The 12691-nt window shown below is 44.3% G+C and overlaps 1 protein-coding gene across 2 annotated transcripts in view; it reads right to left on the bottom strand.

Moving 5' to 3' along the window:
* Positions 1 to 11766, bottom strand: part of LOC117777087 (thrombospondin type-1 domain-containing protein 7A) — a 120514-nt gene extending 108748 nt beyond the window's left edge. Inside the window, exon 1 of one of the 2 annotated variants that reach the window (XM_034611609.1) lies at positions 10723 to 11766. In XM_034611609.1, the coding sequence (XP_034467500.1) occupies positions 10723 to 10876 (154 nt within the window). In that variant the 5' untranslated portion in view covers positions 10877 to 11766. The remainder of the gene's footprint in view (positions 1 to 10722) is intronic. The other variant, XM_034611608.1, reaches the window with a different exon arrangement.
* Positions 11767 to 12691: the final 925 nt, after the last annotated feature.

Below are 12691 nucleotides of genomic sequence, written 5' to 3'. Positions count from 1 at the left end.
GAATAGTGAGATGAGAAAGAAGAACCGCTGCAGAGACAATCACTAGAGACAAATTGATATCCCTTTGAAATACTCATTGCATGTGGTACTACAAGAAAAGTGTGTGTGTCTTTAGGAAATGCTGGTATATAGAGGATGTTATCTATATGTTTATAAAAGTATGAAACTATAAAGTGAAAACAGGGCAAAAAAAAACACAGGTAAGAAAAGGTGAATATTGGATTAAATTAAAATAAATTGGGATTTTGAGAACATAACGCTCTGAGCTGTAAACAAATTGGCTAATATATACAAAATATTTTTTGTGTATTGCCTTTTCCTAGTAATATACATAATTTCCCCACGTACGAGTTTTACATCCTTCGAAGTGGATTCAATTTGCCAACAACACAATGTCTGCAAACAGTTTTCCAGGGAAAGTTTATGCACAGTTAATGAATCACAAATAATAAAAGTGAACACCCGCCAAAGTAAAGTGCAACTGGATTCATAAATTATCTGACGACATTGTCAATTAATCTGAATTCCTGTGAATATACATGAAATATCATCGTGATTAGTATTCGTGTAAACATGATAATACTTGATAGGCTTTCTCATGTCTGATATAGCTTAATGGATGATAAAAATAATAATTAATAACAGTTGTTGAGTTTGTCTCTCTGTGTTGGCCATGTGACAAACTGCTGAATTGTCCAAGGGTGCACCCCGCCTCTTACCCCAGGTCAGCTGTGATTGGCTCCAGCCCCCAGGCAACCCTCAGAGGATAAGCAGCCTAGATGGATGGATCGAGTGGTTGTAAAAACCTAGTCATCTACATCACAGCGCTTTATCGACAATGGCTAGCCTGCAAGTATGGATTGCTTTCTTTAGGTCCGGCAACTAAGTGACAGAATACAATTTCTCGTTGATTACATTAACGTTCTGCTCTGTAAGTTCTTAAACGGTACATGTGGGCAGCGACCACCCAAACGATGACACGCACACACACACACACTCCATGCTTGCTTGTCTGCTGTAGGCACAAGGAGTTACTGAGCCTTATCAACCCACTGGGATATTCATATACGGTCAGCCCTGCCCTCCCTGAGGCCATCTGCTGCCCTCCCTCTAATCCAGGGGCTTGTCACTGGTGATTAGCCAGCCTCTCTGTCTCTCTCCCCTCCCACCATTACATATTTCCAGCTTATTGTGTTGGTACTAGTGATAAAGCATGCCATGGTGTGCTCTCTTACCCTAACCTCCTTTTGTATGGATTTTTGATGCCTTTAAATCCTCTGTTTCCTCTATCTCCCTCCCTCCCTGATTACTATTTCAGGCCTATTATGGCTGTCGGGGCTTAAATGAACTGTGCTCTCCACGACTTTTTCTCTTCTTTTTTTTTTTAAGTTGATAAATTAACTACCCTTTTCCTATTTCTGTTGGCATGTGCACTTTTAATAGGGCTAAGTGTTTCTTGGCACCAAAAAAAGACTTGAAATGCTGATAATGAATGATTTCAGCAGCAGTCCCATGAATAAAGCTCAGGCTGTGGTGTATGGCAGCCTGAATGCAAATGAGTCCGTCGTATTAATCAAATGTTTGACTGTGAGGTTTACCACAAGCCTGACTCTTAGTATCTGCTTAAAATCCGTATCTGTCTACGAGCGTGAGTAATAAGTGCTGCCTGTTACTGTGCAGTCTAACTCATCGGGGATCAGTGGGTAATTTCTATCGTAATAGGTTACAAGGAAAAAAACACTGTGTCATCTCGCACAATCAATAAATCTCCTGTTTACACGCACCAGTATTTTTTCTTCTATGTTTATAATTCCACAAGCAGTGTGGCTCCGTTTTGGTGCAAATATTTCAATCCGAACAAGTCAAGATAGATATATATTATATGAGATCCTCTGACTTTTCCTCCAGCGACACAGCGAGGTTGACATTTGTCTTTTTGTCTCAACAACCGTTTTTATTTGATTCAGGCAGTTATGTTCGTTATATCAAGGATGAACTCTCATAACTCTGGTAATTCCTACATTTTTCATGGAGCTCCTCTTTCTCATCAATTTCTCCAATAAATTTTTAAAGCCCACATACCTGCAGAAAGCTATTCCCATCCACCTCAGATGAACTTTGAAAATAGTGCTAATTAGCAAACATAAGCATGCTAATTGATAGTTAGTAAGGTTAGCATTGTGCCATCTAAATACTATTTTTTAAGCAGCAATCCAGGCAGCAGCCAATCAAATTCAGTTTAAACAAATAGAGTTAGAGCACTGGAGGGACGAGGCAGCTGGTGAAACTGGTGTTTGTTCATCTGGTTGTGTATTTGATTTCTCGTGTTCTTCTCTTTAGCATTGCAAGGACAGCTAACATGGTGAGTTAGCATTAAAAGCCGGCTGTGCTATGTGTCCCGAACATGAAAGTTGTTGTTATGACGATCGCGCCAGCACCAAGCATCAGGCACTCCAGCCGTCAACTTACCTATGTCCTCTGTAATTGAAGTTCCAGTACAGGTGCAGTAGGATCCTGGTTATGATCTATTTATATTATTCTAGGCTGTGTTTTAAATCGGTAAACATCTTGTCCTTGTTTTGAAAACCTGGATTAGGTTATATCTCAATTTTGAAGAATCCGGATTTGCTTCCTGTATAAACCATATCCAGGTGAGAAAGACACAACCTAATGCAGTTGATCAAAGCTCGTATACACGTGCAATCATGAAATATATATATAATCAGGTTTGTCATTTTCCATGTAAACACAATCCAACCAGGATACCGCATGTAAACACACTCACTGAAGCCTAATTACATCCTCACAGAGCTGCTAGCTCAACTTCTTTCTTGCATCTGCAATTTGTCATTGTGCAGTCAAACTAAAACCCAACCGCAACGTGCACGAGTCGGAAAACAAAGGTGGGGGGGGGGGGGGTCAACATTATACCACAGAACAACTCGATCACGTCAGGGACTAGTAAACACTGTCACAAACAATTACCTAAAGCCACTGTCCTGTCACTGTTGTTTAAGGCACTCTGAGGAATTACTGCACCATGTTTTCTCAACAAGCCAAGAACACACGGTCCGGACACGAGCGGAAAATCATTCCGAAATGGGGTCAAAATTGCAGCGGCACGATGTGACTCTCAATAACAAAAAGCATCGTGGTTATGTAAGATTCAAACCCGCAGCAGCTCAATAATCTAATGTAACGTTCTCATGATATTCGGGGCAGATTTAAAAGGTTTGCTATGTGATTCTTTAGCCCCACAGTAGATTAAAGCGGTCTGTGTTTACAGTTCATCACATGATCTAATGATGAATTAATCTTCTAGCCTCACAAGAGTGAGTGCTTTGCAGAGCGTCTTGTACTCCATCAGCTTACCCACTCGACAGCAAATCCACGACACCCAGACCGCTGTGCTACAACGAGCTCTCGGGTGCGGAGAACGCTATAAAAATATGTCCGTGACTATCCCACAGCTGAGTGAAAACAATTGATGGCCAGTGGGAGAAATGAAGGATTAATGACAGGGCTGCAAGATGGATGGGGGGGGGGGGGGGGGGGGGGGGGGGGGTTTACTCCTGGGCCTCCTCCATCCAGCGGAGGAGGCAGAGCAGGCTCTTTTCAGGTAAATGTCACTGCTCTCTTCAATGACGCTGCTATTCCTCTCAGCTCGGTGGAGCCGCATGTTGCCTCTCGTGGGAGTCGAGGGCCTGTTTTGAATGCCACGCCCTTACCACTAGTGTTCGATTTATTCTATATGGACGAGAGATTTATGCGTTTAGAATTGCGGCTGGGTGCAGATTTAAAGGGATAGCTCACCAAAAAATGAAAGTCCAATCATTATCTAGTCACCACTCTGCTGATGGAGGTTTTTTGAGTCCACAAAACACTTTGAGGGTTTCAGGGGGAAAACGCCGTTGCAGCCAAATTCAATACAATTGAAGTAAACGGCGACCACGTCTTCAAACGTAAAAAAAACAACAGGAAAAATGCCTCCATTCTGCTGCTGTGGTGTCATCCAAGTGTCTGCATCCCTGGAACTATCCCTTTAACTCCTTGTTCGTGAGGAGACACCACAAGGACGTGACCTCCGTGAAAAACAGAAGAACACAAACCCCTTTCTTTGTTTTCGGAGGAGACTGAAGAGACATAATACATAAAACTGTGGGATATTAAGGAGCAGATGTTTTGCAGATTGACTTTTTGAGGCATGACTTAGAGGATCCAAGGGGAACACGAACGGAAATAGCAACTGCACAACTAGCAAAGCACCAAAACCGTCACCTTTCAAGCAACTGAAGTACATTCACAGACACAGGGAGCTCTCAGCAGAGTCCAGAAACCAAAAAAAAGAGTGGGTCAGACGTTGCTGTCATATACTAATCTTTTCAGAGCAGCACGTGTCACACTGATGTATCAGGTCAAGGCTGATAATCAGAGTAAAAACATCCCTAGATAACATAAATCTATCACTGATCTGCTTACTCACGTCATGGCCGTCCACAGAGGACACGGGTAAGGTTGCAGAATGACACAGTGCCCCATCAAAAGTACGTTATGAGCCATTTGAGTATGGCAAAATAAGTCAGTGGCAATCCTCTTAGGTCTCTCTCTAAATAAAGTTTTTTGGATGAAGTATAATCTCTAATCCAGCCATCCCTCCTATATCAGTAATAGCCAGGTTTTAGAGTAAGCTCTGCCATTTAGATTAAACAAACTCCGGCATCTCTTTGGCATCTTTCTCCGCTGAATGGATTGGCCATTTCGAAAAACGCAGCGGTCTGGGCTGGAGAGTAGGGGGGGGGGGGGTGATATCGCTAAAGCCCCCGAACAGATCAATCTGGGTCAAATGTGACGCAGATGCTTTTAAAATCAAATGCAGCGTAATGGAACTGCCGTGGTCCTGCTCGGTATCATTTGTGCAGCAGTGACACCGAACTGCAGACCCCCCCCCCCCTCAAACTTGAGGGGGGGGGGGGAATTTCCTCTTCTCAGCAGAAAGAAGCTGAGGCCACCTGGCTGCTGCTGTTTGTTGCCTTTCCTGAGCAAAGACTCCACAGGCTGCTGAGTGCTCACTTTCCTGTAGTTGTAGGGGCCCGACTCACACAACGCAATTACGCTCCATCCCCCTCTCCAACTCCACTGAAAGCGAAAAACAAAAACACTCGCAATACGGAATTAAAATAAAAACCCACTGGCATGCTCTGTAATGAAAAATGAAAATCCCAAAGAAATTGTCTTAATTTATATGCATGGCCTAAATTTGTTGCCTGTTGCTAAGGACGTTAAACAGCGGCTTGCCAATTAACTACCAGACTCCAGTTTGCCCTCCGGTGGTATGCTAATGAGGGTCATAAGGGTCACGTTGTAATGCAGTCGCTAAAATGAGGCCGGACTCTCTGAGGGATATTCTCATTTGGGAGGATGCCAGTTACAAATCCTGCTGCTATCAAATCTACAGTGACTCAGACGGATGTTTGTTTCTGGCTCAATTCGAGACAAGTGTCGGATGAATATAATGCAGCTACGCAACGCAGGTATTAGCACACGGCTATTTTGGGCCAAAGGATTTTCAGGGTTTGAAGAGACACGAAGTTCTACTTTAAGCCTGAGACAAGAAGCGAGTGAGGCTGGTGCTGAGGTGAGTTGAGGATATGAATCAATCAGTTAAGCAGACACAAAAACAAACACATTTATAGAATGGGAGGCTGGTAATGAGAAGTCAAGGACATTACACGTGATTGTAGATGATCAGGCGAAACTAACCCAATCTCTGACTTCTCATCTGGGTCTTTCACAGAGAATAAGGATTGAGAAGCAACTTAATGTGTATTTAACGTCCCGGTTTGTCAGGGATGGTCCCAATCGGTAAACCACTGAAATGTCCCGGTTTTCAACAATCACTACCAAATTCTCCCCATTTTCAGCATAATTAAAATCATAATTATAATATTATACTTGTTGTTAACCATGTTATTTCCTACTTTGTTATTTATCAACCTAATATCAACAAAAACAAGGCACATGAACACTGATTGATCTGCGAGTGTCAATATGTGGTTGCCAAGCCTATGAGTCATAAAGAATCATCATAGCACTATGCTAACAGCTAAGATTCATGTTATAGAGAAATTTGTCCTTTTCAACAGATTCCACATGTGTGTCCTATAAAGACACAAAGCTAATGAGGGAACTTTCAAAGATATTAGCGCTGAATATGAGTCACAACCCCCACGAAGGGTAAAGGGTATCGAGCAGCTCACCATGGAAAGTCAAACCAGCCTGGTCATTATAGTTGAGGACTTTTCAGAACCACCTATACGCCGGTGGATTTAATGGATGGATCGGACAGCGTAGGTCACTGTGCTCCTGTCGATGAACGGCACGATTCATAGTCACAGGCGGGGGGGAGTTAAAAATTTCGACAAAGCTTTATCTTCAGATGCAAAATTAATTAATGGCCCAAAGTGCAGGATGAATAATCAAACGGATTTAACTGTCATACAGGAAGGAAAAATATTGTGACTTCGAATTTCAGAAATAAATGAACAATTAGCCCTTCCCCACATCACCAGCTTCTTCCACTAACGCCCCCTGGTGCTGATTGGCCGACGTAGTGTTGTGTGCTGTGCGGCCATTTACATTATTTCCCATTTACTGACCCAAGGCTGTGCATTAATACCAGATATTTGTTCCAGCACGCACACAGAAGGGACAGCTGGTGGACCGTGAGGAACATATTCACTGAATTTGACAAACAGCGTATTGGATTCGAATCGCTTCCACTCCCTGTAATGACCTTGACTTGCTGTATTGAACTTGTGAACCGTCACACCCACTCTGCCTCAATTTCCTGGATGCCCTCTCCAGTGGGTCCGCTGTAATAGCAGGCGGTTTTGAGAGAGCCGCTAACAACGAGGGTGACATCCTTCACCGCTAGCGCCTCTGTGCAGTGAAGAATGTATTCGGCTAACAATGGGCTGTCAGCGCCGGTTGCCCTGTCCCCGTGCATTGAAAGGTGACATCAGTGGAACGTGGTGACACACAGCAGCGATTTCACAGCGCTGAGAGCTGTGTCGGACCAAGACTCCATTGTTTCTGCGGAGTGACGGGTCATTAGCGATGCAGGTCTGACAAATGCAAAGTCCTATACATGCAAACACACCCACGTACAGTACGTCCACATACTGTGCAGCTAAATGATCCGGAGTCATTTCTTCATCTCATCGGATAAAACCAAACAAAAGAAATATCTGCCAAGAATATTTTGTTACCAGATGAGAGTTGTAAATCTAAAAACTTTACTTATTCATAAAGCCGCTTAATAATGGATGGAGTGTTCAAGTTTGTGATTCATGAATTAATGAATCTAACGAAGGACACGTATAAATGCTCCGTGTGCAACAAGTGGCTGATCGGGTGTCTTTCTGCTGCATGGAAATTGGCTCCATTTCCATTTTCCATTGTCAACTCAAAAGGTCTCAAAATGCTTATGTTACCAAAACGGTGATTGAAACTTATCGATATGTCAATTCAACCTCAACGCAGCACAGTGCTGAGTGTTGACGTCCAGCAATGTATTGCACCCGAAGACAAACACAGGGACGTTAAGCAAGTTAGTGCAATTAGTGGAAGAGCCCGCGCATGACTCAGGTGACTTAACAGGACTCCAGCAGAGAGACACGTGCTGGGATGTGTGACTTGACCCTGTGAGGCGAGACAGTAGGTGAAATGAGATTGGCTTGATCAGAGGCAAGAGGCGTAATCTAAATGATACTTTATCTGGATCTCAGGAGAGATTACAAGGGCCGCACTACGGGGAGGGTGTGAGTTGATGAGAGGAGATCAAATCAGCATCGGACCGATGACAGATTTTGAGACACAAAAGTACAATCATAACGCTGATTTTCACACGGTTAAAGTTCTCCTTCACCTTTATATACTCAAAGAGCCAGTTGAGACTCAAAAAGCATGACCATCAAACTGCGATGCTTACACCTACAGTAGAGTGAACAGAGAAAAGCCAAGGTATGGAGATGTTGCAGTGTGTTTTCTTGAATACACCATCACCTATACTCCACCACCAGTAATTGCTTTGTCCTCGGGCAGACATGTGAGGTCTTGACAGCTGAAACCTGGCAACCTTGTCGCTCCAACAACAGACTCTAATGAAGCCTGCTCACGGAACCAGAATGGAAAGATATGCCTGCCGTGTGTGTGTGTGTGTGTGTGTGTGTGTGTGTGTGTGTGTGTGTGTGTGTGTGTGTGTGTGTGTGTGTGTGTGTGTGTGTGTGTGTGTAACTGTGTGTGGCTCTGTGCCACTTAGCAGATCTCTATTACACTTTTCTTAACACTTAGACATTTATTTCACGAATTTGCAAAAGACAGCGGCATTTGTAAGATGCATTGTCATCCTGGTGCTGCCGGGAAAAAAAGGTTCCTCTGAAATGTACCGCTGCAGTGATTGAAAAAAAAAAGCTGCCGATCCTAAAACAGCGATGCAAAATATAGTATGTGAGTGGTAGACGGGGAAGCGGAGCGATAGAGACGCGAGGGAAGAAGTGCTCAGGGGGGTGCAGGGTTGACAAGATGCGACAGGGGGAAAGAAATGGTGTGAATATAGAGTCTGAGAGGAGCAGAAATCTCTCAGAGGTCCAGGAAAAAAACTGTGGCATGCCATTATCACCATCATCATCACCAGCGTCGTCCTCCCGGTGGCTGTAATCACTCTCGTTGCCACCCTCAGAAATATCACTTGCGGTGTCAGGTGGAGCTTCTCGTCTCTATCGGCCTCATTTGAATAGTATTTTCAAAGCATAAAAAAGAAAAAACAGCCGAGCACTGAACTGTCTCACCTTCCAAAACAGATACATCATATTTTCACAGGAGGCGGTACGAGCAACGCAGGCGCCAATTCCCCACAGTTTGGAAGACAGGGGCCGTATTTCAGCTAGACTCATCAATATGCAAAACATCAGAGCATTGCTTGCCACAAGAATATTCCCTCCACTGCACACTCTGCAAATGTGCACAAAAACATCATCACATTTTTGTGTTTTTTTGTTTTTTTTTAAACAAGCTTCGATTGGCAAGAAAAAAAGTATGCAAATCTTGTGCAAACATAATCACATTTTGATGAAAAGCACTGGGATTCAAAGCCCTAAATTGCCCTGTGTGATTTTAATACTCTTCAGGCACTTGTCAAATCAAAAAGGCACTGAGATAAAAAAAAAAAAACAGAATAAGAAAAAAGGAGGAAGGCTCCAGAGCTGAAATCAATGTGCTACGTTGTATTTGGGAAGAAGTGAACAAACTCCCAACACTGGATTATATTTCAAAGCACAGAGCCTGGAGCTTTCCAGTTGAGGAGCATGCATAGTGTGGGAGAAAGGTGCTGTAGCGTGGGAGAGAAGCGTAATCACTATGACCTACAGTAGGGTAGATGTAGGTTAAGCCAGTCCCTCTCTCTGCCTGCAGTGCTCCCTCTGCCTTTCTGTTTCTCAAGTCTGTTCCCTGGGCTGTCTTTCCTGGGTTGTTAAATCCCTGCTCCTTTAATCTCCTTACGCTGCTACATCCTCTTTAAAGATGCAGAACCACAGGAGAGACGGGGAGATACGTCAACCAGGGACTGCTGCTGGGGAGGGCGGGACAGGTGGAGTGGGGGATGTTGGAGCTGGCGATTAGGAAAGAAGTTATACTAGTATTTGAAAGAATCTAGTTTTTGCTAAAACATGTTTCTGTAAGAGAAGAGGACACCGTAAGCCCCGGAGCTTTAATGTGCACCTGATGATTAAATCAAGACATAAAATTATATCTTCAGGGACACTCCAGACTGCAGAGATAATCTTACTAATTTTCTAAGTGTCCATTAGCAAATATCATCCCAGTGATGATCAAGGCTCACTTTATCCCAGAACCTCAAAGTAGTGCTCAGCATCCATTATTGATAGTGTGCTTCCCATGCACGTCAACAGTGATAACATTATCCAACGGATCCCACTGTGACACTCCAATTGACTCCATGAGAGTCACTTTCTGTCAGTCAGGGCACAAAGCAAGTATGCAAGCTTACAACATGCATGGATTTCACACACACACACACGACCCCCCTCATCTCCATCACTGATTCTGTATCAATACCGTCAAACATCTCTTTACTCCGCCTCCTTCACCGAGCACTATTGTGCAGCAATGCCTATCAATCATCCGCCTGCTGTAACACGCAGCAGCAACATTTCAATAATGGTCCATCACCTGAGACACAGCGAGATGAAAGTAATCAATTTGAAGAAAAACGTCAGGGTTCTCCTGCGTGTCACATTCTATTCAGCGTGAGGAAGAAGCTCTTCTCTAGATCTCTGGGCCGTCGTCAGGTCTACAGATCTGTGAAGTTCATCTAGGAGGAGTCGTGTTCTGGAATCACAGACCTGTCCATCAAGCAGGTGAATGTTTCTCTCCTAGAGCTAAGAAGCTTTTATTTTCATGATAGAAAGGAATTAATGTTCGATGCACCGATTTACAATATTCCCTGAAATCTAAAAGTTATCACCATGTTCAGTCCACATTACAGATACGATAACCTCTGACTGATTATTGCCTCTGATCCTGTGAGTTCACAGACCACAGCAGCAGCCACGGCAAGAACCGATTCACCACCAAACCATCATAAATGCACCACATGTAAAACATGGGATCACATATAATCTGCAATGAGTCGTTTAGCTTTACCTGTTTCCCAGAAGTAGACAGACTTCCCATCGTCTGTCTGTGTGTGAGCCTCCCAGAAACCACACAGCAGCAGCAGCAATGTCACCAGAAGGTACCTGCTCCCCTCTGTCCTTCTCCGGAGGGTCCCTGCTGCACCCCTCCACCCCAGCCCCATGGTCCGCCACAGGATAAAAGTAAATCCACTCGGGCTGAGAAGGTCAGCAAAGGCAGTGAAAAAATAAAAAATAAAAAAAAAGGAAACAACAACAACAACAACAAAAAGATAAACCGCACTAGTCCCCAAAAAAAGGCAACGAGTAGTGAAGTGTGCTGTGAGAGAGAGGGTGTGAGTGAGTGTGAGAGAGGGAGAGAGATGTGTGTGTTATCAGTCCTGCAGGAGTTGAGGTCCAGTGCTTTGGTCTCGTGAAGGACAGAGAAAGTTGTTTTTTTATTCCCCGTTGAGCTCCCAACTTGGCAGGATGGTCCCAGAGGGCGGCCGTCAGTGTCGGGGGCTGAGCTGCAGACGGACGCTCGGGTCTTCCTCCTCCATCGTCTCCGCTCTCCCACTGTTGCCGTTGCTGCCTCTGTCCTCTGGCTGTGGAGCAGTGACAGTGGGCGAGTGTCTGCAGTGTTGTTCGCCTCCCTCCCTCTCTCCTGCTCTCTCTCTCTCTCTCTCTCTCTCTCTCTCTCTCTCTCTCCGTCTCCTATTCGCTCACTCGTTTGCTCTTCTCTCAGTGCCACCCTGCTCTTGCTCTCTTCCTCTACTCTTGATTTTTTCTATTTTTCTCTTATTCCCTCATCTTCTCTTGTCTCTCTTTCTTATTCCCCCCTTTCTTATTCCCCCCCTGCATCTCTCACATGCTCACTTCTTACTTTCCCTCCCTCCATCGACCCTTTTCCTCTCCCCTGTTTCCTCTCTCTTGCCTAGGGCACGGGGACCGTTACTCCCCCCCTCCGCCTCCTCCTACACTTGTCCTCCACTCGCAGGGGCTGGGAAGACGACTGGAGACCAGCAGTGTTCACACTGGTCTGACGAGCTCCCATAAGCGCTGCTCGCAGGATCAGAGAGGCAGAGAGACAAGCAGGGCTTAATGCAGAGCGAGAGAAAGTCGAGGGGGGGGGTTGATGGGGGAAGCGAAGGAGGAGCAAAACACCAAAGCGGAGAGGGAGAGAGTGCAAGAAAGAGCTCAGGGAGAGGGGGTGTTTACACTGGTGAGAGGGGGTGTGACAGTGAAATGATGGAATGGAAGAAGGGACAATGATGGCTTATACATTAACAGTATATGTTCATAGAAACAACAGCTTTTCTTGAAGTAGACGGATCATGGTTTAACTAAATCTGTCTTTTTATTTTCAGAAACCTTTAGAAATGGTTTTGGATAAACAGCTCACTGCTGATCTGAAGATATAAAAACAGTTTATACTAGTTTCCTGCTAGTTTATAGCGACGATGCACCACAGCAGCACCCCCCAGAGTCGTAAATTACATCATGACGTCCTTTAACATGGGGGAGTCGTCCATTGTGATGCAACTGGATCTCGGTGAGGCCTTCGACACTGTGAGTCACAGATTCATGAGTGACAGGCAGTAGGGAGGTGGGTCGATTTCACTGATTTTCCTCCTATACCTTGGGTACGAGTGTTTCTGTATCACTGATACTGCTGCTCTGTCCTGTGGTGTACCTCAGGGTTCCCTCCTGGGTCCTATTTGCTTCACATATGTTCCCTTCACAGAAAAAGTGGATGACATTTAGTTGTTTTGTCTCCTTTAAGCCTGATAACACTGACAAAATCCCAACTGTTTAACTGTCTTGTAATCTGGATGTCTCATAACTACTAACACGGATAAGACATAACTTCTGATCATTGCTCCAAATAGTAAAGATTCCAGGATTGCCCAGAAATAAAAGTATAAAGGGGTTTGATATGCATTTTTATTACCAGATTAAATTACTGACCCATACATCTTTTTGAAAGCTCAGGTTTTTTG

This window comes from Hippoglossus hippoglossus, chromosome 16, assembly GCF_009819705.1.
Source record: "Hippoglossus hippoglossus isolate fHipHip1 chromosome 16, fHipHip1.pri, whole genome shotgun sequence".
Lineage (NCBI taxonomy): Eukaryota > Metazoa > Chordata > Actinopteri > Pleuronectiformes > Pleuronectidae > Hippoglossus > Hippoglossus hippoglossus.
Note: the sequence above shows the minus strand (reverse complement) of the source record. Positions and strands in the feature narration are given on the sequence as shown.